This window comes from Cyanistes caeruleus, chromosome 27, assembly GCF_971803275.1.
Source record: "Cyanistes caeruleus chromosome 27, bCyaCae1.hap1.1, whole genome shotgun sequence".
Taxonomy (NCBI): Eukaryota; Metazoa; Chordata; class Aves; order Passeriformes; family Paridae; genus Cyanistes; species Cyanistes caeruleus.
In genome coordinates, this window is record NC_141727.1 from 36,268 (window position 1) to 63,950 (window position 27,683).

Genomic DNA, 27,683 nt, shown 5'->3' on the forward strand with positions numbered 1-27,683 from the left:
TGACTGAAAAAATGTATATATTCAGCACAAACTCAGTACAGTATAGCAACAAAAGCTACCATCATTTCCTTAAAAAAACCAACAAACCACCAACTTCAAAACAACCACCAAAACTTCCAAATCCTCCCCACCCTACAGCACTGATCCTTGGCCTTCTGGGCCCAGCAAGGCACCAATGACAAGTGACCCCAGCCCCACGCCATCCCTTCCTGGCAAGGCACAGAGGGTGGCCCTGGATCTCTGGCAACATCTCCTGCCTCAGCACCCAACTTCTCCTGTGGGGTCTGGGGTGTTGAGGGTGCTCCCACCAGAGGGGCTGAGCCAGCAGTTTGCTGTGGTGCTCTCCTGTGCAGTTTTTTGGGGGACACACCCACCAAAGAAAATGGGACAAGCTCTGGCTTACAGAACAGAGAAGCTGCCACAGCCTCACTGGGGCTGGGCACAGCCCTAGGAATGTGCCAAGGAGAGGAGGGTTTCCATCGCTGATCCTGCGGGGGGTCTATGCTGGGATCGCTGCAACAGTGTCTCTGCTTTTTGCTGGAGGTGGGGAATGAGGCTGAAGAGGGAAGGAGTGGCACAGTGGTGGGGCTGGGAGCTGGCAGGGCCCTTGCTGCTGCACACAGAGGCGAGGTAGATCAACTTTGGAGACCTCTTGTCCGGGAGGATGTCTTTATGGACACCAGCTCGGTTCCTAGGGTGGGGGAAGAGCCTGCTGCAGGGCCCTGAATGCCTGTGCCTGCCTTTTCCCAAGGCAAAGGTGTCTTGGAGCCTGTTCATGCCGCTGGAAAACTCTCATACTTGTGCAGCAACTTCCCTCCAAAACCTTTTAGCCCTGAAACTGCCTCCACAGCTGCTGCAGACAAAACACTGGCAGCTGGGGACACACCCAGATGTGATGGCAGTGACATAGGGGCAGGAGGGACCCTGGCTGCCTCCTCTTGCCCACCTGGTTGCTCCCCAAGCCCCACCCCAGCCCCTCTCCCTGCCCTGCCACCCCTGCCCCGTGCGCCACGGGGATAGCGTGTGTGATGCTCTCTGTCCCCCCCCTCCCCAGATCCCCATCCCCAGCGTCTCCTCTGCCATTAGTCTTGCTGCTCGTTCATCTCCATGTCGGACACCAGGATGTTTTTCTCGGCAGATTCACTGGGGTTGGAAGTGGTGCGACTGTAGCGAGCACTCTCAAAGGCGCCGCGCTCCACGCTCTGTCGGCGCTTGTACAGGAAGAGGACAACCCCCAGCACAGCACACAGCGCCAGCGTCGACAGCACGACCACTGCAATGGCTGTCGCATTTTCCGGCAGAGCTGCAGGGAGGAAAGGCTGTTGAGAGGCAGACAGATGGGTCCTGTTTCTTCCTCAGCCTGCAGGAGAGGCTGGGACTAGTGGGGCTCCAGCCAGGCCTGTGTTTCTGAGCAGGGTCATTTAATCATAGAATTTCCTGAGTTGGAAGGAACCCACAAAGGCCACCAAGTCCAGCTCCTGGACCTGCCCAGGACACCCCAAAAATCCCACCCTGTGCCTTAGAGTGCTGACCAAACACTTCTTGAGCTCTGGCAGTCTTGGGGCTGACCACTGCCCTGGGTAGCCTGTTTTCCCTGTGGTGGGTAAGAGCAGGACTGGAATGAGATTAGCTCAGTTGGTTGAGCATGATGCTAATAACACCAAGGTTGTGGATTTGATTCCTGTACAAGTCTTTCACTTAAAGAGTTGAAGTCAGTGATGCTTGTGGGTGCCTTCCAGCTCAGCATATTCTGTGACTCTTGTGAATCTGCTTTGGTTGTTTTGGGGACATCTTGCCCCTGGCAGACCTCCTGCAGTTGGGCAGACTCCCTGGGTCTTTCCTAGTATATGTATGAACATATGCATCCCAGCAGATGCCTGGGATGGATCTTTGGGATCCTACCAGCAGCTGTGCTGGCCATCCCCCAGACTGACCAGGCAGTGTGGGCACAGGAAGGAGAGTCTGGCAAGTGGCTGGGCAGACACATACCTTCATGGAAGGATGGCTTCTGCTGCTAGGGAGTCTTAATTCAAGGCCAAAGTCACTTGGGAATGGCATTCCCTACCCACGAACCCCATTCCTTTGGTTATTTACACAAGCCAGACTGTGACACAGGTTCCTAGTCCTGGTTTCCAGGCCCAGTACTGTGCCCAGGCTGATGGTGCCACTCACCTGCCCTGGAAAAGCTGCTCTCCTCCACTGCAATTGCAACACAGACAAGTGAGTGAGTGCATGATGCCCTTCCATCTTACCACCACCAGCCCCACTGTACCCACATCCTGCACTGCTCCCAGTGCCACACCACACAGGCAATGGGCGGTAAACAGCTGGGGTGGTCCTCTGGCTCTGCTCCACCACTGTCTCACTGGCTTCATCCTGTCCCAAGGAGCTGACCCAGCCACTAAGACAAGCACAGCCCATCACCAAGCCCAAAGAGGACCTGCAGACCCCAACAGCAACCCATACAAGCCTGGGCACTGGAATTACCCAAAACATGTGGTTGGTGCTGCCAGTGTGACAGCCATGTGACAGCCACGCAGCAGCCTGCTCAGAGCCCCAGTACACCCTATATAAGCCCAGAAGCCTTGGGCAGCAGAGGGGGTCCTACCTCGGGGGATCTTGCAAATGACCCCCATAGTTACGTTTGCGCAGGAGCCTAGATGCCACACGCCGTTGCTGCTCTGGATCCAGTAGCAGGTGTTCTGGCTAAGCATGCTGGGCCCCGTGTCGTGTTGGCCCCAGTTAGAGTAGTTTACGGCAGTGTTGTCATGCCAAACCAAGGTGCCACCTAGGAATTGTGAAAATTAGGCTTGAGGAGGCTGAAGAGGGCACCCCACTTTTGTCCCAGTTCAGAAAATACAAGGAGGTGTGACAGTGCTCTGGGCAACCTGGTCTAGTGGAAGGTGGCCCTGCCTATGGCAGGGGATGGGACTGGATGGACTTTAAGGTCTCTTCCAATCCAAACCATTCTATGATTCTGTGATTCTATGATGGGGAGGTGTGATGGGGAGGGCCAGGGGCTACAATGCACCGTCCTGAATCTTCAGGCTCCAGTGCCTTGGAGAAGGCTTTGGGCTTCCTATCCTACCAAGCCAGAGGAAGACATACAAAGTAAGTCCAGCATGGCCTGAGACACTGATCACACTATGGCATGAGCCCTCCTCAGTGGTACCACCACCAAGGGCTTCCTCTGCTCACCACAGACTTGGTGGGAATTCATGACAGTGCCTGGGGGAGTATCTCAAACTTCATTCCTTCCTTTGTACCTTTGGGGTTGAAGGTCATGCCCAACCAGGCCCCCTTGGCAAAGTCCTCGTACGCCTGGAGATGCTCCCACACAAAGACGTTCTCCATCTCATCCTGGATGGACAACACTGTGCCGCCAACTGCAGAGAGAAGACTGTCATGGAGGAGCCCAGGACTGAAAGGACTGAGTTAGGGAGCAGCAGTACCCAAGAGGACAAAGCTGAGGACTCATCCAAAAACTACATGATGATTGGGGAACCCAAACATGGAATAGCAAGGAGATGATGGCTGAAAAAGGCTAGACACGGCCACAGGGACAATGTGGGCTGTACCCACAAACGTCCTGGGGATCCCACCCTCTTCCATTTCCAAGGATGCATGACCGCACCTGTACCACCCCAGCCCCCTCATACCTTTCTGGCACCTCCTCATGGCATCCTTCTGCCCCAGGGTGATCTCCATGTGGAAGGTGTAGCAGTGGTCCCGGAAGGGGATCCAGGACGAGTCCTCCAGCGATTTGGGGCAGCTGCCACTGTAGCTCCACTTGTGAGTGTGGGGGTGACCTGGGTAACATGGTACGTTAAAGGTGTGGTGGGACACAGGATGTTGGGGTCTCACAGCACACTGGGGCACCGAGACCCACAAGGACATGCTGCAGAAGGTCCCTGGTGGGATGCCATCTCCAACCCTTGGTCACACCCCACTCAGACTACCCTTGACCCCCTGGCCAGCACCTGTTTGGAGCTGGCAGATGGCCCCCTGCAGCTTGGTGTCACAGCCAGCTGTGCGCCAGCTCCCATCCATGTCCATGTAGGAGCAGCCAGTGATCTGCTGGGGCTCCCCGTCTTGCCAGTTGGTGTAGATGAGGTTCTCCTCTGTCAGCCATGAGTAGCTCCGGCCTCCCTGGAAGACCACAGGGAGAAGATGCCTGGGGGGCAGCTGCAATCCCTCTGGGAACTGTGCCCTGGGTGCCTGCCCCCTTCCCTCACCTCATCATTGACCAACCCAATCCAGAGTGGAGCTTGCAGGCTGCTGATGGCCTGTGTGAGGAAGGCCTGGCTGTAGGGATTGGGGATGGTGGCCAGGGTGGCATTGAGGGTTTCGCAGAGCAGCAGTGCCTCGTGCCACCTAAGAGGTTTCTGCAGGATGCGGTAAGTGCTGTTGTGGTAAAAAAGGGTGCCAGTAGGAGAAGGGGGGAACGGTGCCTGCACAGGGCTCAGGGACGGGTCTGGAGGAGCAAAGAGACATGGTCAGAGGGCACAGAGGACACTCCTGCATCCCAGGTGGGTCACCCCCATATCCATCCCTACCCAGGCTGTCCCTGGCAGTATTGTGCTGGTTGCACCTGGCAACATCCTGGTGCAACTGCGGAGGGCAGAGGGACATACCCAGGGATGACAAGCAGTGAGACCCTAGCACCATCTCCACCTGGAAGCTGTCCACTAGGATGCAGGTCTCTGTGGGACGCACTGATCCAAGCTGCTGTGCACAGGTTTGGGGCTGCCCCACAAACAGCTGGGACCAGGGACCCACCTGCCCAAGTTAAGTCTGTCTCCCCAGCTCTCCCCAAGCTAAACCCATTGCCACAAGCTCCTCAGTCCCACCACAGCATGGGGCACCAGGGTGGCAGTGGCACATCCCCAGCCAAGAGAGCTGAGGCTGTTCCCCAGCTACCCTCCTACCTATGCTCCGCTGGCAGACATAGCCATGTTTCTCCTCCAGGCAGCTCCGGTCATCCCAGCGTCCCGTGAAGAGAGGGGGTGAGCCATGCCACACCACAACACAGTTGGTCTGCACAGCCAAGCCACAAGGTCAGCACTGCCCTTAGCACTGTTGTCCTACACCACAGTGATCCCCATGCCAGAGACCCCCACCCTGAAGGGCTGCATCCTGCACTACCCTTGGAGAGACACCGCAGCCCACTAAATCCTTCCTTATTGAAGTCTGGGCCTGATGCTGAGACCTTCCTGAGGGATGGGGGTGCTATGGGGAATCTCCCTCACCGGCTTGTCACGGGGGCTGGAGGAGCTGCAGCCTGAAGGTTCTCCAGGTGCCCAGCTCACGTGCCGCAGTGGCTCCCCTTCCAACCACAGGAATTCCCCCTGGGCATCGTGCAGGCCAATCCAGAGGTCAAAAGAGATGTTGGGCAGCATGGATGTGATGAAGGCTGCAAGTGACAGGTGAGACAATGAGGACCACCCATGGCAGGTAGAACCCTGGTGCGGTGGTGCAGCAGAGGAAACCTACCCTGCTCCAGGGGGCTGGCAATGGTGGCCAGGATGGCGCCCTGGCTCTCACATACTTGCTTTGCCTCTGGCCACTTCACTGTCTCGCCTTTGTTGTGACCATTGAAGCTGAAACACTGCACAGGCAGGGGCACAGGATGGGTCAGGAGATACAGCTGCCCCCAACCCTGAGCCATGCACCCTCCCCACCCAGCCACCCTCTGCAGCCTCATTCTTCCCCAGTGGTCCTTCTCCCCTTCACACCCCCATGCCTGCCACTCCTCAAGCCCTCTGGCCCTCCCACATCTCTCCTGGTAAACCTGTGCATGCACCTCACCTTCCCCATCCCACAGCACGTCACCCAGCATCCCTGTAAATTCATCCCACAGCACTCCCCACAAAATATGCTGGCATCCTTCTCCATCCTGCCATTTTGCAGCCACCCCCTCTTTGCCTCTGCAGGGCTGGTGGAAGACCTGGAAGTAGCCATCACCTCTCCACCCTGCCATCCACTCTCCCTCCAGGAGTACCTTGCTGAGGAAGGGCAGCCAGCCTTGGGGACAGCCCCCACTTGTGGCAGCAGGTACTGGAGAGAGGGACGGTTTCACAGCTGTCCCGTTGCTCCGCTTGCAGATATAAGGCAGAGCTGTCATGCACTTCTGGTCCCCCCAGTCTTCTGTGGGGAGGGACAGGTTGGGCATGATGCCCCTCTGCACCGGTACTGGTACCCCAGCCAGAAAGCCCCATGCAGAGAGCCCTGCCCTGCCCTCACCTCGGCTGGCTGTCATGTACACACACTTCCTGTCCTTGCTGATGGGCCGAGGCTTGCCTGGTGCCCAAGAGACAAAGTTGAGGAGGGACCCATCAGACCACCTGGAACAGCATCAGGAGGAGCACAAAGCTGAGCAGTGACTTGGTGAATGGGACCATTTGAATACCCTAACTGGAAGCATGTCCCACCACTGCCCTCTTGAGTGAGGAACTTCCAGCCCAGCACCCCAGGATGTGACCCCTGAGATGCAGTTGCTGAGTCACAGCACTCTGAGAGGTGGGGACAGTAGTTTAAGGACATGCAGGAACATAGTGGTGTAGGAATGTGATGGGGACTGTAGTGTGGGGACATCCAGGGATACAGTGGGTGTCTGTGACTTACCTGAACCTCCCATCATTCTCATAGGTATGCAGTCCAATCCACCAGTGCTGCTCCTGGCCCCTGGAGAACTGCATGCCCAGAGAGGACGTATAAGTGTCCTTCAGGGACTGGGGGGGGTCTTTGGAGGCAGCTGAGGCTGCCATGGGGATCAGACACCCTTCCCCAGCTTGCAAAAGCAAGGCAAAAAACATCACTTTGATGAGCCCCAGCCCACCCCCAGGCATCAGGACCTGCCACCACATAAGTCCATCATGATCCCAGCAAAGCCCAGCGCTCCCAAATATTGTCCCTCCAGAAAAGTGTGAAACAAGACAAGGAAGAGCAGCTCACAAGGGAGCAGAGCCCACCAGAGGCTTGGGAAATTCCTGTTCCCTTGGTACCTTCTTCAGGTTCTGGCCTAGGAAGTGCAGCTCAGCCTTGCTGTGCACTGACGTCAGCTCAGCCTGGAACCAGCTACAGATGCGCTGTGCCTGAAGCCATGTTGAGTGGTGTTCAAAGAACTTGTATTCGGCCTCCTGGTACTTCACCCATTCTTTGCTGCCTGCAGGCAGAGACTGGTGTCACACTGAGGCTGACACCCTTGGTTCTTGCCTTGGTGCTCTTGGGCTGCTTTCCTTTTGCCCTCTCCAGCAGCAGAGCCCCAGCAGGATGCCTGGGTTCCCCTCCCTCCCACAACCCTGCCCAGGATCCATCCTTCTCTGAGTAACACTGCAGCAGACACCCACTGAAGACCTCAGGTGGTCTATGCCTGACATGAGGTTGAGGTTGAATAGGAAAAGGTTCTTCACCCAGAGGATGGTCAGGCACTGAACAGGCTCCCCAGGGCAGTAACTATGGCTCCATGGCTGACAGAGCTCAAGGAGTATTTGGACAACACTCTAAAGCAATCAGGGTGGGATTGTTGGGGTGCAGGGCCAGGAGCTGGACTCAGTGGTCACTGTGGGTCCTGTCCAATTTAGAATAGTCTGTGACTGTGTCAAAAGGCTGTGGCCAACACACCTTGGGTTGTCATCTCTGGCTCCTTCACATCAGCACCTGGAGAAAGGGCAAGAAGAAGCTGTCAATGGGGTGCAGACTGGGATGCTTCTCTGAAAACCATACATGGACTACAATGGCAGGATGCCCCTCCTGAATTCCCCCAAAAATGACAGCACCTTTCCCAGTGCCTGATTTAGGAATCACCCTCCCTCCTCCCAAGGATTCCACCACCCCACAGCCCACACTCCTCCAGGTCAGTCATAGCTGATGGGTTTGGGGACCCCTTTGCCAGTTACCTTTGGGCAGTTTGCAGATCCAGTCCAGCTGGGCTTCACACTGCATAGGCATCCACTGCAGGGAGGCCAGATCCAGCACTGCACAGCTCCGGATGTCATCGTCATCATAGTTACTGCGGTCAAAGTTGTGGTAGAAAAACTGGGGGTTGAGAGAGATGGGCAGTGTTGGGCATTTCCACAAGCACCAGATTTGTCCCTCCCACAACCCAAATGCTGCCCCGGACTCACCCCCAGCCCATCGCTCCACCTCCAGCTCAGGTCCCCAGCGGGGTCCCGCCGGTTCAGGCCGATCCAGAACCAGTGCTGCTCGTGAAGCTCTGGTTCTGACTCCCTATGGGGAGCCAGAGCAACAGGTGACTACATGACCCCCTTCAAACCACAGGGGTTCCTATTTATTTAATATATATATAAATACAAATTTATAATCAGAGCTTTTTCTGTTTGTTTTCAAAGCCTGACATCCCCACACACTTGAAATTAGGTACTGGGATAACAGGCATTCTGTGTCAGGGCTGGAGTTGCTTTAAACCCAAGCTCCATCCCCAGATTACACTGAACTTCCTGCACATCTCCCACATCAGCCACACCAATTGATGCACCTTCTCTACACCAGTCTGTGTTCACAGAGATCCATCCATCCATCCATCCATCCATCCATCCATCCATCCATCCACCCACCCACCCACCCATCCATCCACATGTGCCAGAGCACCAAGAGGGCTGTGGACTTGTGGCAAGTACACTCTGGCAGTGGGACACACACCAATGCCACCAGCCTCTCACCCAAAAATCTTGTTGAGGGTGTTGGTGATAAAGTGCTCCTCCTCATAGCTGCCTAGGCTGAGCAGCTGGGCCCCCAGATCCTGGCAGAATTCCTGTGCAGCGATCCACGTCTTCTTCTCTTGCAGCTTTTCGAAGTTGAATATCTGGGAAAGAACCCACAGCATGGATGGGCTCAGCAGCAGAACAGGAGCAAAGCACTGTTCCCACTCACAGGCAGCCACATCCCAGGGCACAGTGCTGCCATCTAGCCCCAGCCAGGGTTGTAGGGTGCCTCTTGCAAGCACCAAAATGTTCCCCTTCATTCCCCTGCACTGGGGAGGCACATGTATCCCCACACCAACCTATCCAACCCCCCTTCACCTTGTAGCAGTGACGGAGTTTGGGGTCGGAGCTCCATCCTGGGGGACAGGTGGCAGTAATGCTGGGTGTAGGGAAAGGACCCGGCAGTTCAGGATTGACTGGGGTGCCCAAGTTCTGTCGACAGATGTACTTGGCCTTGAAGGTGCTGCAGTTCTTCACCTCCCACAGCCCCATGGAGCTGCCGGTGGCCAAGGCCACGCAGCCGCCCTTGTTGTAACCTGGAGCGCTCACAAGAGCAGGGGAGATACCAGCCTTAGGGTTGGACTGTGCTGGGGGGCAGTGCCAGCCCCACCCTCCATAAAGGGGAAGTCCACATCCCACCCCCATCCCTTACCGGGCTGGTTGCGGTTCCAGTGAGTGTACATCACCTCATCACCGCTCAGCCAGTGGAAGGCACCTGTTCCATTGATGTCCTGCAGAGCTGTCCAAAAATACTCCCCATCCCAGCCATAGATGAGGCTGCTCACATATGCCTGCTCGAACCTGGAGGGACAGCAAGTGGGCGATGCAGCCTGACCATGATGCTCCAGCATTTGGAAGTCACTCTCCGCCTTGCAGGGCTCGTTTAGGGGCAAACCCACCACCACTGGCACGGCACTGACCTGTTGGTGATGGTAACCAGCGTGGAGCTGTAGTCAGAGCACGTCTTGCGAGCATCGCTGTAGAGGACACGATCCTCACCCAGCCAAAAGCAGGACGGACTGTGCCACTTCCAGCCCTGGGGATGGGTGACAGGGATCATCCAGCACTGTCCACCTGGACCTCCCCCGAAGGATAGGAGCAATCCCAGAGCATGAGCAACATCGCAAGTTCCCTACCACTGCCTCTGCCTTCTCCTGGGAGGTTTTCTGCCCCCAGCTACCCCAGCTTGATCCCGCTCAGCTTTGAGCTCTAACAAGTCACTGGCCTCAGAGGACATGGCTACAGGGAAAGCACCCAGGCAGCTTCAAAGCTGGGGAAACAGCTATCCCTGCTAGTGTCCATTCCCGGCCAGGGTGCAGGCAGGGGAACACAATCCTACTCTTTACACTGCAGGGCTGAATCCAAAGCGAGTACCACTGCAGCCAGCTTTAATCTCCTGCCTTGTTGATGTTGGAGTCTCTCTGGGGTTGGAGACACAACAGTGACTGTATTCTGCCAGAGCAGGGAGCAGGGAGCACTGCCACCCTGGGGCTGGCAGTGGTGGTGGCAAAGTGGGGAGGTACATGGGGGCTCATCTGCAAGAGGGTACACACATCCTTCACAAGGGTAAAGTGGCTCAGCCATGGAGCCAAGTGGCCCCAGGCTCAGGGACCCCCTGGAAGGGGAAGCATCACTAGGGTTCTACTGCTGGGTCTCCTGGGCATTGGAAAGATAGTGGAGGGCACATGCCAGAGGAAGTGTCATCAGCATAGTGGGGAGGGAAGCAGGAAAGCAGCTTTGGGAAATTAAAACAACAGCAAATCCCACTTTTTTTCCCAAAGTTCCTGCTCCTACAGCCTTTCTCCAAAGCTGGCAAATCCAGGCACAGACCCATAAGCTGGGTTCCTCTGAAACAGCATGGATGCAACTGAGCAGCCAAGAAAGGGGCCTGTCCTGGGACAGTGCAATGTCCCCAAACAGCGCCAGCCTCAGCACCCTTAATACCCTAATAAGAGGGTGCACTCCCACACACTGAGCACTACAGCAAGTCCCTGTTATCCAAAAGAAGACCAGAACAGGATCTATTGCCTCCAGCATCCAATTCTTAAGTGTGCCCTCACATCCCTCTCCTGATCTGTCTTTCCCATTGCCCAAACCTCTATCTTTCACTGCTTCCTTTAAGGCTGTTCCTAACATAAAGGAAATTTTTAAAGGGGAGGAAAAACCAGCAAGGCCACCATGAAAAACCAGCAGAGAGGTTGGAGTGGATAGGACCAACCCCCTGAGCAAGATGTGCTTGCTCTCCACCAGCTTCTGCCTCTGGGTGGCAAAAGTCCTCATTGAGAATGAGTAAGTAGAGGAAGGATGGTTCTTGCTTCATTTGTCCCTTGCACTGGTTCATTGGTTCATTTGTCCCTCACAGTTTGTTTGCCAGTGCATGTCTGCTGGGCACCCAGGGTCAGGATAAGACTGTGGCTGGAGAGCCAGGAGGGAGTTAAATCTGCATAGGGAGACTCCAGGAGTGCTTTGGGGACACACAGATATGTGGTATCAGAACTTGCTACCAAATGTCTCATCTCCAGTACCTGCAGACACTGGGGCACTTCCAGCTATATCCGGCAGCCTGCCAGGCCTAAATCTGGCACTGCATGGCAGCCTTCCTAACTGCTGTGCTCCCTCGAGCTCTGGCAGAGCCAAGCAGCTGCTGGAAATGGGGCAAGGATACAGGAAGAGCCCAGCAGCGCTTCTGGGAGCTGGCCTGGAGCAGCTGCTTGCTAGTCAGGTTCCAAGCACACTGGCCAGCTCTGAAAGGTTGGGAGAGGTTGAAGAGCCACAGTGCTGCCAGACTCAGTGCTTGGAGGCTTTGCAGAGAACCACAAATGCCACTTCCCAGCAAGCGTGGGAACGGGGTGGCTTCAGCCCCATGTGGCAGCTGGGGAAACTGAGGCAGGGCATGGGCTGAGTGAGAATCCACTGGTTTGGTGTCCCCAGAATGCTTATGCCCTGCCCGGAGGAAACCTGCCATCATGTCAAAGCATAGGGCTGGCACCCACTTCCATCCTGCCAGGCTCCCAGGTGCTCCTGTATTTTGGCACAAAGAGAGGTAAGGGGGGAAAAATGAACATCCCTGCTGGTAGCCAAAGCTGCCTAATAGGGAGGATCTTGGACAATGCACAAACATATGTGCTTTGTGTCCCAATTTCTTCCCATGGACTCCTCCACCATGGCAGTGAGGGGCTCAGCAGGCCCAGAATGCTTCAGCTCAGCAGCTCTCAAGCATAGACCAGCTGCTTTGAGTGCTGCTCACTTGAGCTCCCCAAAATGGTTTCAAGGAAAGGTGAGGCCTTGAGCACCACACAGAGACGTGGAGCAGCCAGAGCCACTGCCACGCCAGGTGCCCCTCACCTTTCGGCATCCATGGTCTTCCTCCTCCTTCTCCTGGCTCACCCGACCAGGCTTTTTGCAGATGGATGGCAGGGTCTGGTTGCAGGGGCTATCATTCCACCTCCCTTCCTGCAGGGTGGGAGGAGGAGTGGCAATGAGCCTGTCTGACAGCCTGGGGAATGTCCCCACCCCTATCTTGAGTGCAAAGACTTTCCTTCCCTACACCAAATCCCCAAGGATGATGAGATGGATTCATCCCATCCCAACGACTCAGATGAACTAGGTTGAACCCAGCTGGAGACACTCCCGAGGAATGCCTTCCTCAACAATGAGGATACTGCAGTGCTCCCTGCAGAGGTGCAGGATAACCCCCCCATCCCATCCAGCTTCTCACTGGTCCCCAGATGGTCACACAGTCCTCCAGGCTGTCACGGAAGTTGTTTGGCTCGAAAGGGTGCCAGTATGTGAACCTCACAGGTGTCCCATCTGACCACTCGAAGTTCATCTGCAGTTTCAGGTCATTTAGGCCAATCCAGAGCTCCTCCACATCTGTCAGGACAGAAAGGGAGGGAGTAAAATTCACTCCTCCTGGCTGACGCTGTGCAGAACCCCCTGATGACCTCAGCCCTCATGAGAGTCAGAGACTGTTCTCTGCACATCATCTGCCAAAACCCACTCAGGGCTCAGCCCTGATCTCCTTGTGTCAGTGGGCAGGAGAAGACAGGACAGGACAGGTCAGGACAGGGCAGGTCCTGTCTGCAAAGGATGGACTCCCAGGGTGGGAAATACAAGGACATGCACCCCCAGAGTGGGAAACACAGGGACATCTGCCTGCAGCTTTTAGAGTGGGGATAGCAGTATGGGAGTAAAAGCCTACAGGTTCAGGTCCAGTGAACTGATAGTTTTCAAGCACTCCTTTCCAGCACATCCCAGTCTGCTCCCAGCCTAGGAGCAGAAGTACTTCCTCTCCTTCCTCCAGTCTCCTATACCTCCTTGCTGGCCTCCTCCAGCAAGTCCAGCAGGAATTTTTCTCCCATCTTCTCCTACATTAACCAGCCATCATGTCACCATTCCCAGCTGCAGCTGTGTAGTTTTGACTCAGCACACTGTAGGCTGCAGGAACAGCTTTTAGATTTGTTGGATGGAGGATGCACCAAGATTATGGGCTCCTCCAAGGAACACAGCAACTCCCAGCCTGGGACCTCCGCTCCCTGCACAACCACAAAGTCAGCTCTGCAGCCTCCAGTACATCCAGGGAGTTTTCCATGAACCCCATAAGACAGGAAAGGGCCTGCTGGCACAGCAAGCTCCTCCTTACCTTGCTTGATCTCCTTGGTGACAAATTCCAGCTCAGAGAAGGTGTGGATGCTGACCAGATCACCCCCGCTCCGCAGGCAGGTCTTTTTTGCCTCCTGCCAGCTCTTCTTCTCTCCTACCAGCCGGTAGCAGTTGGACTGGAAGGGCTGCCAGCTGGGCTCGCAGTCCACCTTCACTTCTGACCATGAGTCTGGCAGGACACAAGGTAGCCTGAGGGCTCCTGCCCAGCTATCCAGCCCTTGCCTTGGCAGGGAAAGGACTGGAGTCCTGTAGGTCCTCAGCAGACCAAGCCAAAGCCACAGTGGGAAAGCCACGGCCAAAATATAACAAGCAGTGCAAGGTATGGGAATGGTGGTTTCTGAGCTCCAGGGACAAAAAAAAAAAATCCTTTCTGACTGCAGAGAAATGAGGGCAGACCAGAGCAGAGAGCATCCCCTCCTCTGGGGACCACAGGGACCTATTGCTCTCCATCCCTCCATTATCACCAAACCTGGAATGGCACCAAGCACTTCTTGGAAATGTTCCTTGGGGATGACTTTTCCTAAATCTAGGGAGCTCAAGCCCTGCTCTGCATACCTAGGACACCAGCAAGCTGAGAACAAAATGGGCACCTATCAGGCAGCATCCCCTGACCATGCTGGAGTGGGAGCATGCCTAGATAGGTTACAGAGCTGCCCATTCCCAATTCTGGTCATCCCCTGCTCACCTGTCAGGAAGGGGTCAGCTGTGGCATTGGGCTTCTTCTTGCAGACGTAGGGGAGGGCGATGCCACAGTCACGGTTCTGCCATCCCCCAGATGACTCAGTGCGAATCACCCCACAGTTCTCCTCACTGGGGTTGTCAGGCTGGTCTGGAGAGTGGGATAAGGAGGGAACATGCTACTGAGAAGCCAGGGAAGAGTCATCAATGCAGCTCTCCTTGTTTCAACACCAGTAAAACCCCTTTAATTTTGTTATTTTGCATGATGAAGACATGGCCCCAACATGTCCAGGATTATTTATAGTGCCTCAATGCGTCAGAACCTAAAGGTCACTGTTTTACCTGGAAATGTTGATAGCAGTCAGGGGGTCAAAGTACCAGACCTGAACTGCTCCCACCTGTCCTCAAACCTCCTTTGAGGGTATAACTATATTCCCCCAAGTGCAAGGCATGACCAATGGGCCCTCTTCCCTCTGAGTACCAGGGTTAGGGATGGGTGTCTGCAGCTGGGGACCATTCCTCAGCCACATTCCAGCAATAAGCAGGGATGCAGCAACCCACCAAACAAGGAATGCCAACCCAGGTTATTCACAGGGTCAACAAGTGTTTGCAGATGACCAATTCCCCCTTAGCACCCATATCCCTGCTTTAGCTCCACAGATGTCCCAGGCTGTTACACAGGCCCTTGGGGCTCTCTGTCCCCATGCAGCAAGGGGATACCCTGCAGCAGCCCGAACCACCTCCCCTGCCATGGGGCCATCTCTAGTGGTCACAGTGTTCCTCAGGCCCCATCACCACCACAATTTCCCCTGTCTCACCACTCTCCCAGTTGAGGTACTTGAGGGGCGAGTTGTCTGACCACTGCCAGCCTCCATTGATATCCAGGTCATTCAGCCCAATCCAGAGCGTGGAGCTGTATCCAGTCAACAGACCTGGAGCCAACACAGCCAGAGGGGTAGAATCAGTCCCTCTAGCCCAGCTCAGTCCCCAGCTTGTCATCCCCCCAAACCTGGGGCAGGAGGAGCAAACTGGCAGCGGCAATGCCCACAGTGCCATCAGCTCTGCCCCACGTGAGGACTGCACAGCCAGGCTGACAGAATCTCACCATTGATGTAGGTCTGCTCATGGATCTCTGTGATGCTGAGCAGGTTAGCCCCTTGCTGCTCACAGCTGTTCCAGGCTTCCCGCCACGACAGTGTTGACTGGAAGTTGAACTGGTAGCAGCTGTTTGTGAGGTGGTCCTTGTCCCAGAAGGTCTCACAGTCATTGCCTGTGGGGATGAGCATGGTGAGCACCCAACAACAGATACAAAAATCCTCCCAATTACCCGGTAAATGCCAATAACTTGCTGCTCTGGCAGCACTGCTTGCAGGGGAAAAGGAGAAGCCTGGAAGTCCCCAAGAGGGATTGGCATGGAGTTTTTGCTTTTTCCCATGGGATGTGTCCCCCTACTTACTCTTTATGGGGCAGAAGCCCCACCGCTCGTCCTTGCCATAGTCCTGGGTGGTGGCACACCAGAGGTGCCCGTCCTCTCGCCCCGTGCTGGTGCACTCGTGAAACCACTGGTTGTCATACTTGAAGGGGATGGTGCAGGGCTTCCCATGTGAATTGCCCTGGATGGTGTAAATCTCTGAGGGAAAAGAGGAACCCTTGCTTGAGGATACGTCTATGGGGGCTGGAGAGAGATCTGGGGTGAGGGGTGCGGGTTGGCCCATTGTGGGTGGTTATGGGGTGCCCAGAGGTTTCCCACTCCCCATCGCCCTGATCCTGCCTGGTTCTGTAGCCCCAGCAAGCTGGGACTGAGCTTCCCAGGCAGGACCCAATTGCTGTAGCAGCACAGCCTCAGCTCATGTTTTGGGGCTGGTCTGGGATACAGGATAACAATAATGCCCAAGGAAGCGTTACCAGAGTAGGGCATGGAGCACAGATCATCCTCGGTGCCATATGTCCTCCACTGTGAGCCATGCACCTGATCCCCCCTGTCCAGGGAAGAATTGCCCAAGCGGGCACCTAGATGCTGCGAGAGCTGCTCCCCGAGCCCACGGCAGCTCCAGCGCATGTTGACTGACTCGCGGTCGCACTCATAGGTGGCCAAGAGGTGCAACCCCGCCGTGGTGTTGGCCCCATGCCATGACACCCCCAGGCACTGCATGGCCCCTACACTGAAGAGGCGATTTCGGGAGACCCATTTCCACTGCTGGGCTGGGGCACTGGCGTTGCAGCCCTTGGCCAGTCGCACCAGCGAGTCCTTGGCCTCCAGGCAGTCCTGTGCGCCAGTGTTGTAGATAAGAAAAACTTTGGAATCTGGGGAGAGAACAAATGGAAAGGGTAAAAGCATCACTGGGGATTCAGTATGTACCATGCATGGTCCTGAGCCCTGACAGAACACCCTGGCTCTGTGCAAAACAAGTTTTGGCAAGCACCCCTGAGCACAGCACCTGGGATGCTGGGGACCACCACTTCCCTTCAGCACTGACTCAGGGTTTGCCCAAGCGCCCATCCCCAGTGGTGGGCTCTGGGAAGAGTGACATGGGTGGGTGTCTGTATCGAGCGTGGTATCACCAAGGGTGGCTTGGAACCAGCACAAAGTGCTCATCCTTTCTAACTGTAACATTAGAGCTGTTCAAGACTGACATGGGCAGCGCTTGGCTGCAGCATTCCCAGGCATTGCAATCATGCCAGCGCTGGAGAAGCCAGTGGCTTCAGCTCCAGCCATCTGTTCCAGGTGGAGAAAAACAGAGCAGGGAAACAGTGCATCTGTCACTGCTATGTGCATTTGGGGACCTGCTAAAAACTGCGTTGCAAACAGGAACTGCTGGGGAAGGTCTCCCAACCTGTGAAGGAAAATGCCTGCACAGCCCCAGCCCCAGCAGATAGAAAATGTCATGTCAGGACCCTTTGGAATCCCAGCCCAGGAACCAGGAGGTGGAAGCAAAGTAAGGAGAATCATTACCAGCAGACAGAGGTACAGCCAGTTGAAGGAAGACAGGCCGAGATCAATCCCAAATCCACACATGTTCCACAATCCTGCCTGCTGCCACTGGCCAGACATGCATCCCCAAGGAAATTCCCTAACCCCCAGCATCACTGGGACCACCCCACCCTATGACTTTATCCCAAAACCTGTATAAACCAGTAAATCCCAGAACCCAGAAATTATGCTGGGACACGCTGCTCCAGCTGATGTGTTGTTGATATATTTTATATATTAGTAAAGGCCGGTATGCACAAAGCAGCCTTTGAAATAAGTCGTGATGTTAAGGGCTGAAATCCTTGAAACTTGCCTGCAGAAGAGAGAGTAAAGCAAAACAATATCCTTGTGTACAAGGATAAGAATGTAAACCTGTGTGTGTTAGCCAATAGTAACTTGCTCTGCCCGCAGACCCTGTAGAACCCTATAAAAGGTGTGTTAATAATAGAAATAAACGGCATTCACAATTACTTCTGTGAAGACTGGTGAACAGCTCGGGGGTCTTTCAACAATGTGTCATGTTTAAAAGACACTTTATTTCTTCAAATGAATGTTTCTGAGCTGAAAAGCTACCTCAGGGCTTCTCACTGTCTCTTCTTGCCCCAACAGCCCAGCAAGAATCTTCCCAAAGCACCACGTCAACACCACCACTTTTGTTGTTCTTCTTTTGTTATAAAACATCCCATTTTTTCCACCACAAATATTCACCAGAAGTCCAAGTGAACTCACGGACCCCACTATATTTGGCTTTGGTTTGCTTTGGTTTTTTGCCATTGTATGAATGTTTTGGGCTGAAAAGGTTTTCATTTCCTACTTCCCCTTTCCTACTTTCCTCACCCTGCCCCAGCTCTGTTGTTACAGGCAGCTCTGGCACATTCAAGCAACAAACATCTCGGCTCACAGAACTTCTCTGTCCTATGCATGAAAGAGAAAAAGAAGTGGAGGAAGACAGACATTCCCATTTCTTCTGGGAGTTCTAGCATTGACCTAGCTCTGGGACAGAAATTATATCAGAGGCCCCTTCCCCAGTCCAGATGACATCTATTTCATGATGTCAAAGAAACAAAAGTGAAGCCTGTTTGCAGGGCTTTATTTAATTTAAGGGAAACATTTCATTTCACTGAAAGTATTTTAAAAAAAAAGTATTTTAAAAACCATGGCAAGTGAGAAAATGAGCAAAAATCTAGACAGGGCTGATTCTGGCTGGCTGAAGCTCAGGTTCCTCAAGCTGATGCTGGTGTTTCTCCAGTTGGAACTGGCCTGATTCCGACCTGGACAGTGGGAGACCAGCTCACCCCCCACCAAACACCTTCTCCCCATGCCAGCACCACCCATGACACACCCAGCCCATTGCTCTCCCCCTCCTGCCTACAGTGAGGACAGTGCAGCCCCTCCAGCACCAGATATATGGGGGTCTTTAAGCAGGTTTTGGTATGTAGCTGTGACCCATTGGAGCAAGATGAGGCCTCCCAGGGGCACAATCTGATGCCAGAGTGGCTCCTCTGCAAGGAGCCAAACACCAGTGCTTTGCTCCTTAGAAGAGAAAAAGCTGCTCTACCATGAGCATCACCACAGGGAGCATCAGCAACAGGACACCCTTCACTGTTACCTGTGAACCCTGTTTTGCAAGAAAAAATTAAAATCAGGTTGGAAAAGACCAGGAGTAGCTCAGGAATCAGTGCCAGGGTGTTCAGTGCCATACTGGGGCTGGCAGCACCACACTCTCACACTGCCACACTCAGTGGCCCTGCAGTGGCACTATGTTCAAGGAAGCCATCCAGACTGGAGGGGGCAGGCCCAGGGCCAGAGAAGCACAAAATACCATTTTACTCTAAAAAGAGAAGAGCTAGAGGTAGGAAATTATAGGCTATGGGATTTGGACAGCCCCTGCACGCTGCAAGCAGCTCAGTCCCTTGGCTCGAAGAAGGCAGGAGAGGCCACGCATTGTGTGTCCCCAGAGTCTGCTGGGCTATGGAGGAATGGGAAAGCTCCAGCACCAGCTCAGCCATGCCATTCCCCCAGCTCTTCCAGCAAAACTGCTGTGCAAAACTGCTTGCTGTGCACTGCTGGGAAGGAGCTGGGGGGTGACCTGCATGAGCTCAACACAAGGCAGCAAAGCTGTGCTTCACCAAAAATACACCTTTCTTTCCCTTATTTCTATGGAATGTGGGGCTGACTGGGTCCATGGTGTCCATGACATTGGCTGTGGTGCTTGGATAGGCTCCTGGGCACTGAAAGGAGCATTCAGTATTCCTGACCCCAGGACAGATGTGGAGTTGGGAGGGAGGAAACAAGTTTGGATCAATTAATCCCTTTTCCCAAGCTGGTATTCCACAGAGTAAACCAAATCCTCGCAGGAGGCTGCTCTAGAGGAGTATCCCAGAGGGACTGGAAATGTCCCCATCCTTTCCAGGGCCCGGTCTCCTGCATTGCTCTCAGTAGCCATGCCACAGCAATGGCTGACTCCTTTCAGAGATGTTCCTCAGGTTTCGGTACCCACCTATGGACCTGAAATCACACAGGCAGAGCTATCCAATCACCTCCCAGTTATGGAAACCCACCCACAGATCCTTCCCAAAGAGGAGCTGTCCTCTGGCACAGGACAAAGAGCACTGGAAAACTCAATCCTACTGGATGCTCTGCTTGGATTCTTTGGAATCACCAAAATTAAACCAGGGCTGGGATGAGCATGCTATGTTTCTCCCTCCTGCATCCTCCTACTTTTGAGCAGGGTCAGCTCTAACCCAACACATCCTGGTCCTGCTCCTCCTCTGTGGAGGACTTGTGAAAGCAAAGCAAAATCCCATACACTTCCATCAAGGATTGTGTCTTGTCCCAGCCATGCAGCCACTGGGATGCTGCCTTCAGCCAACTGGTGGGATCACAGAAAGTAGCTGGTGGTACAAGGTGGTGTGATGGTGGGCACAGAGGGAGCTAGGACTGAAAGCAGGACACTGTCTCTGCCAGCAGAAACACTCTCCTCTCCCACTTGGGAAATACTGGGCTGCTCATGCCCAAGTAGCGTGGGAGAAATTTGCCTTGGCACTGGTGATTGAACACTGCAGGGATAGAGAAGTTGCCATCTTTTGAGGCTTGAGCTTTTGAGCTCAAGGGAGCTTTTACAGCCTGTGCTGGCTCCAGGTTCTTTTTCTTAATCAAAAAAAGCAAATTCTTGGCCAGCAGAAAGCCTGAACTGAAGGAACTCAACTCAACCCTTCCCACAACAGCTTTACCACCCCCAAGCAAATATGGAAAGCTTCACAACCAGCAATTTTGGGGACTGTGGGCAGCACCGGATGAGAGAGGCCACAGGGACAGTAGACAGAGAAAGCCCTGCAGCACAACATGGATGGGCATCCTTCGCACCTCCCCGCCCCAAGCGCATTTCAGCTCAGCCACCCACAACAGACACCCAGAGCATCCCTTCTCCATTGCATTTGTCACCCTCCCATCACCAGTAACAAATGCAGGAAGCAAATTCAAGAAAGGAGTGAAGCTACAGCTGGACCCCAGTCCCAGTTATCCTGGGCTGGGGCAACTCCAGGGCTGTGCTGCAAATGCAAATGGCTGAAAGCAAATGCCGTCCCCAGCATGTCAGCACTGAGGCTCTGTTACCAGATCCCTGCCAGCCCTTAGCCCCTGCCACCTCCTTAGCTCCTCTGTGAGGGTGATTATGGCACCATGTGATGCCAGAGCCCCTCGCAAACCTCTGGAACTCAGCCCTGTCCTGCAGCTGCCCTAGCAAAAGTGCTCTCTGCCCTTTTTCTCACTCAAGGTTTCCCTTTATGTGGGATGTCCCAAAAAACACAGCTCCAAGTTGCTTGTGCAGGAGGGTGAGCACCTCTGGAGCCACAGGGATGATCCCTCTCAGAGGTTCCTGCGCTGCAGATACACCGTGGATATGGCTTGTTCCAAACCATCTGGTAAAGGCAGCAAAGCCTTTAAGCCCACAAGGTGCCCCAGCCATGCCAGCAAACAGGGGCTCCATTGGAGCTCCAAGACTCATGAGCTCCCTCAGGGGCTGCAGACTCCTGTGCTAATGCTTTCATTTGGGTTTGTGAGCCCAGGAAAAAGTTTCACCTGTAATGTCTTGCAGTAAGAAACCCACCTTTCACTCGCACGGTGCAGAAAGGAATCCCTGTTTCAGCCTGAATCTCCTTATGTAATGTGTCTCACCTGCCAGCAAACAGGGCACAGCAGTTCCAAGCCACCTACTCCAAACCACCATCTTTTCAGCCTATCTTTGCAGCCCAAGGGTGAGCAGTAGCTCTGAAACCCACATGGCACCAGTGGGTGAAAAATTACAGGAAGTGGGAATTCATTCACAATAAACAGGGTGGGGAGGCACCAAGTATGAGGGAAAGATGAGCAACAGAGAAGAAAAATCCCCCTGAAATTAAAAAAAAAACATAGAAAAAGATGACCAAAAAAAATGCAGACAGGCTGGGAGAGCTGGGGATGTTCAGCCTGGAGAAGTCTCCAGTGAGACCTTAAAGTCCTTTCCAGTGCCTAAAGGGGCTCAAGGGAGCTGGACAGGGACTTTGGACAAGGGCCTGGAGTGACAGAACAGTGGCTTTAAACTGGAGGAGGGCAGGGTTAGATGGCATACTGGGAAGAAATGCTTCCCTGTGAGGGTGGAGTGCCTCTGGCACAGGTTGCCCAGAGAAGCTGAGGCTGTCCCATCCCTGGGAATGTCCAAGGCCAGGTTGGATGGGGCTTGAAGCAGCCTGGGATAGTGGAAGGTGTCCCTGCCCATGGCAGGGGGTGGAAGAAGATGGTCTTTAAGGACCCTTTCAACCCAAGCCATTTTGGGACTCCACAAAGAACCAAAACTTGTTGCTCATGGAACACAAGAAAGTTTCATCTGACAAAGCCTCAACTGGGCTCAGGCTGCATGGCCCTGAGGAGGAGAGAGAACTTCTAAAAGGGGGAGAGACCAGCCTGATCATTCAACCTTCCAGTGATATTTGGGAGGGCAGGACCCCAGGACTGCCCTCCTGACCATGCCCAGCCAGCTCTGCTAAAGGATGCAGCAGGGTCACAGAAAAGCCCCAACTCCATCTTGAATTTCGTATTACTGGTCAAATTATTCCTCTGGAGGAAAATCCCCTTCCTGGAGAGAAGTTCCCATAAAAGCCCAGCTCCAGCAGCCAGTCCAGGCATGGCTGATGCCATCCTTACGGTCTTGGTGTGGAGAAGAGCAAAAAGCATTGCCATCGCCACAAAGAGCACCAATTTTTGCCCCAAAGGAGCCTATGCATCTTTCTGTAGGCTGGAAGTGGGAAACAGTGATAAAAGCATCAGCTGTGTCCATGGGAGCTCCCAACAGCAGAGCTAGAGCATCCCTCCTGCCAGTGATCACACAATACAAGAGCATTCCCAGCCTGCAGGAAGGTCACGGCTCTACCTCCCCCCCGAGCTGGTTTTGGCATTAGCAACTCCATGCAGCTCCTTAGAGAGGAACTTCAGACTAAAAAAAATAAAAGGGAAGGAAATGCAACCATACTGGCAGCCCCAGGGCACGTCTGGGTCTGCTGCACTGATGCGGTCGGCTGCAGAGCTGAGAGCAGACACAACCCCGACCCCTGATGCTCCTAAACTAGAGATTTGTAGCGAATGAGCAATGATGCCCAACATCCCACATACTCATCCAGCACAACACAACCCTGAGGCTCAGCTGGGGCCAGACTTGGCAGAAGCAGCTCTGGGTGCTCCAAGCCATGCTCCAGAATAAAAGGGGATGGTTGTTTAGTTTTTTATAAACAGACCTCAGGGAGTTAAGGACCTCTTGCTACAAAGAAGAAAGTGAAGCTTCTGATAGTCTGGTTTGGGATGTGGAGCAGCAGGATGTACACCTGGAGCTCAGAAACTCCTCTTGGCTGCCCCAGCAGCCAGAGAGAAGCTGCCGTTTATATGGTGGGGGCTATATGAGATGAGCTCCTTACTTGGCTGCGACGATGATGGCTCCCTACCACCCTGCTCACTCCTGCTGTCTCATAAAGGTTTTGGAAGGGGGCCACATACTTCAGCCTCTCTGCAGACATTAAGAAGCCCATTCTCCCAGAATCCTGCCTGGGACACAGACAAATGAATGCATTCCAGAAGGGATGCTTGTCCCTGGGCAGCCCAAGGGACTCACCACAGCAGTGGCCACAAGGGATACAAGAGCCCCAGAATCTGCCCTCTGGTACCGAGCAAATCATAGAAAAATGGAAATTTTCCCCAATTTCTCCCTAGACGTGGCCCAGGCTCCAGCCCTGCAGCAGCTGCATTCATCCAGAGGCTCTGACTCCCCAGGAATGCAGAGAGATGAAGGCAACACCCCACTGAATGGGCTCCAGCTGCGATGGAGGAGTGCAGTGAACCCACCAAGAGCACAGTGGGAGAGGCAAAGGCTCTCTCCCATGACACGGTGTCCAAATACTCATCCCTGAGCACTATTTTGGCCCCAGATCCTCTGACTGTCCCCATTCCCCCACCCACCAGCACCCCAGACCCCCTGGCCAGCAAACTGGCCAGTGGTGTGATATGACCTGACATGTCCTTGTAGACAAGGTGCTTCCAGCAAAGTTGGCTGAAGACCTACCAAATTTTTCAAAACTACTAAAGAAACTCAAAATTATGAAAGATCCATAGATTTCTCCTTCTTTGTTTCTCCAGTACAAGTCCTAATGTTATTTCCCTGAGCAGTGGGAAATTGTCATTCACTGTCTCTGAAACAGGGACACCCCCCCCCCCCCCCTTATTCACCAAACCCAAGAACATTCACACTACCAGGGACAGCCTTTGGTGTCCCACATATATATACATTTTTAAATTAAATTTATATTTACCATGAAACTTCCTACCAGGTGCCCTTCACCTGCCTCATGCCCATCACTCTTAGACCAGGCATTACTGGGGTAATGGGGCCATTACTACAGAGCCTGAAATTGCCGTGTCTGGATTCAGGTGAACAAATGGGAAAAGCTCAATCTGTTCATTCCACCTCTGCACCATCCTGCAAACAAGGCTGTTTCACATGGAAAATCCTATATGTGTCCCTATTGTGACAGCATGATGTGCAGTGCAGGACTGAGCAGGGGGATGAAGATGATATTGGAAAATACCCTGTGCCTCCTCTAACAGCTAAACCTTTGCTCCCAGACTAAAGAGTGCTCCCAAGAATTTTCAAGTCAACCCACTAATAATTTTCTAATCCTTAAGAAATTACAGATGGGTTCTTTAAGAACAAGAGCATCTGTGTGGGTCTCTTTTGGGCTCCAAGCAATCTTAGGAATGAGAAAAATGTTGATGCTCTGTGAGCTGTGCACAGTTCAGATTAATTAAAATCCTGCTCCTCACTGCACGTGAAGAACCAAATTTTACAAATTGCTTAAACAATCCTTCAGGAAATACTGGCTTAGGATGGGATGAAGTGGGTAGGAAGGCTGCCACCACTCTCACTCCCACCCGACATCCAGCTGCATTCATAGAGCTGAGCAGGGCATGGTGATCCAGTGGGTAACAGTGGGACCTCTGGCAGAGCTGGACTAAAGCCTTCCCTTCCCTGCTCCAAGTGCCCACCAAGGCAATGAGACCAGAGCCCCTTCTGATGGATTTATCATCTGGAAAAAATTATTTAGTACAGAGGGATGATAACACCCTCAGCACACATTTGCTTTGATTTGGAGCAAAATGTTTATTTGGAAAATACTTAAGGAAGTAATACTTAAGGAAGTAATACTTAAGGAGAGTGCCTCTGCCTGCAGGGAAAGGTGCAAAATCCATCCAGAGAGAAAATTAAGCCAGAGAGAAAAATCTGCAACGTGGCTTTAACCATCACCAAGACCTCATGCCTGAAAACGCCTTTGGACATAGTGGCAAGGAGTACCTTCCTATGGGAAACCTCCTGGGGTCCCCACACACAGCTGGGTGGCTTTAGGGGAAGGAGACAGTTTTGCATGGAAGGTTAAATTAAATCTCTTTTCACTCTTGTCATTCTTGCAAAAGCACCATCCCCAGCCCTGCTGCCACACCTCGGTGGCTGCTGTGGCTGCAGAGATAGTGGGGAGCTGAGGTCTCCACTGTCCCTTGTGCCCCGCCAGGCTTAGCAGCAAAGCTAACACCTCTGACCCTTTTTCCTGCTCCCAAATAGTCCATAGAAGATTGAGATATATGACATGCAACAAGCTATTTCCATTAGGAAGGGGAAAATGGGGGTGGGGGGGAAGAAATTAATGCAGAGGCTGCTCTGTTTGCTCTGCAGGCTGTAAATTCTTTCCAGGTCCCTTTTGTGTTCTCTCTTGCTGCACAGCTGACATGGCAGGACCTACTGAGCAGTGGATAGATGGGAAGCTGATCCAGCACCAAGTCCTGTCATTGAGACAAGGACCTTGTCCTGCCTGCAGCCATGGCAAGATAGGAGCTGCTGCCTCAATTTCCCTGGAAAGGCATATGTGACCACATAATGCTGCACAGATGGGTCAGCTGGAGGAGATATCCCAGCAAGGAGCCCCAGACCTCCTGCCAAGAGCTCTGCTCCACTTTCTGTCTTTCCCAGAGGTGAGGGTTTCCTCTCACGCAACCAAGAGTTCCCCAGGGGAATCAATACTTGTCTGCTGGGCTGGCCCCCACTGAAAGTGTCCTTGGAAACAAGGAACTCTGGGGACTACTCCATCCTGATCCCAAACTCCCAGTGAGGATCCTCTCTGAGCTCCAAACCAGCCCAGTGCTGGGGGATCTTAGATGTGGCACCTCCATTGGCACCATCCTCTGCCCCCTTCATCCATGGGTCTAAACCACGACGGATGCAGGGCAGGAGCAGCTGAAGTGGAGATGGGGAGGAGAAAGTGCTGAGGCAGCACCAGCAAGGCACAAGTGACACAGCCCTGCGGGCTGGCGGCTGCTGAAAGCTGCCTTGTTCCTCACCCATGCCCAGCATGGGGTTGGGCTACCACCACGCTCCCGCCCCACAGCTGGGACAGAGGTGCCTCTGTCCTCTGAATCACCAGACCTGGATCTCACTGACATTTTTTGGGATGAAACAGCCAGAATCACCCTGTAAAGGTAGCAAAACCTTGCTGAAATTAAATAACCTCCTTAAAGCCCACAGAAGGAGGAATTCATGGCCCTCAAGTAAATTATGGAGAGATCTAACAGGAATTCATCTGTGGAAAGTCCAGCTGAGACTCCTACCAACAGCAGCAAACCCTGATTGCTCTTCCAAATGCCCCAGGGTACAGCGGTCTCCTTTCTCATTGCTTCCTACTTTCTGCATCTCACAGCCAAGCAGTTTTTCCTCTGATCCCAAAACTGAGCCCTTGCTTGGCATGGGATTGCTCCCCACAGTCATCATGTCCATGACCCCATGTCTGCCCCTTAAGCAAGGCAGCTCAGCCCCAGGCACTGTCAAACTGGAGACAGTGGGGGAGAGGGGAAAGCAAAGGGATAGGGGGAGGTTGGGGCTGGGGATCAGTGTGCTCCTATGCTGCCACTTCCAAATCTGCTTTGGATTTGCTAAATGTTCTCTGAGAAAATAGGCCAAGGGCTTGCAGTTGTTATTTTCAGGCAATTAAAAAAGTAGCCAATTTTTCTTTTTTTTGAAAGTTCACAGTTTTATCAATATGGCCAAAATAATTCAAAGACGCCCCAAAAGCAGCTCCTTAGTTCTAAGATAGACTATCCTGGGATAAAAAGGGTCTCAAACGGCAATTTCAGGGGCCGTGCATAGGAGCCTCCAGTGTCCGGCTCATGGAAGGTTAAAAAAAGATAAAATACAATCCGTTGACTTTATTGTGAGGAGTTACTAGGAAAAAAAAGTTTGCAAATACCCACTCGGGCCCCGATCCCGGGGGACACTTTTTCATAAGATTAACACGTCGGGAGTAGGGAGGGGGTCATGATGGGAGAGGGCGGCAAGTTCCAACAAACCCCTTCGGCCCCTTCCCCACCTCTCGCTCCGCGAACTACCCTCCTCGGGGAGACAAAGGGCCGGAGCGGGGCTGCGGAGCGCAGAGGGCCGGCGGCCGCCCCCCCGGCCCTGGCCCCCCCTCCGTGGCTGGGGAAGCGTTTCCGCCGGCCTCGGCCGGCGCTGCGTGGCCGCTTGGCGCGGCGAGTTGAGTGATAAAAGGGAGTGAAAACGCGGCGGAACGGGAAGAAAACACGGCGCGACCAAACTGGAGAAAACAAAATGCTTTAGAAGGCACCACGACCCGAGAGGGAGGGAGCAAAACAAACCGTAGTAAAAGCAAATAAAACATTCCGCGAGGAAATAAGCCACAGCGATGTAATCCGCGTTAGAGCGAGCCGGCCTCCCCCCGCCCTGCGCGCCCCAGCCGGGGTCCCGCCGCCCCCTCCCCGGGAAGCCTGGCTAGGGGGGTCCCCCAGCCCTGGTTTGGCTCCTCGATGTGGTTTGGCTCCTCGCCCCCCCTTCTCCCTCCGATAAGAAAACTCGGAAAAGTGGAGGGAGGGAAAGCGCGGTCCCACCTGGGTGCGCAGCGCCGAGCACCAGCTGGAGCCCGAGGAGGCAGCACAGGGGGCCGCGGAGGGGGGGGCACAGGGGGGAGCAGACGGGCCGCGGTCCCGCTGAGCCGCGTCCCATCCCCGGCGCTGCCCGCTCCGCTCCGCTCCGCTCGGGCCCCTCCTGCCGCTCCTGCCGGGCCGGGGTG

General features: G+C 53.9%; 1 protein-coding gene across 2 annotated transcripts; it reads right to left on the bottom strand.

Annotated features, from left to right (window-relative positions):
• Positions 1–27,683, bottom strand: MRC2 (mannose receptor C-type 2). Of its 2 annotated transcripts, none has more exons than XM_086864464.1 (30): positions 27,502–27,683; positions 15,969–16,367; positions 15,520–15,693; positions 15,169–15,333; positions 14,882–14,995; positions 14,071–14,214; positions 13,366–13,554; positions 12,442–12,596; positions 12,069–12,176; positions 9,644–9,759; positions 9,376–9,524; positions 9,042–9,259; positions 8,682–8,824; positions 8,127–8,229; positions 7,899–8,037; positions 7,624–7,659; positions 7,005–7,165; positions 6,625–6,692; positions 6,244–6,344; positions 6,002–6,147; positions 5,494–5,608; positions 5,250–5,413; positions 4,929–5,037; positions 4,236–4,474; positions 3,981–4,149; positions 3,660–3,809; positions 3,267–3,386; positions 2,609–2,788; positions 2,173–2,199; positions 1–1,303 (listed from the first exon to the last, which is right to left on the bottom strand). In XM_086864464.1, exons 1-30 carry the CDS (start codon positions 27,614–27,616, stop codon positions 1,083–1,085), a joined length of 4,437 nt encoding a protein of 1,478 aa, XP_086720590.1. In that variant the 5' UTR covers positions 27,617–27,683; the 3' UTR covers positions 1–1,082. The 2 variants fall into 2 exon arrangements, with proteins under 2 accessions (XP_086720590.1, XP_086720591.1); XM_086864465.1 differs by having other exon boundaries at positions 6,002–6,144; positions 27,502–27,677.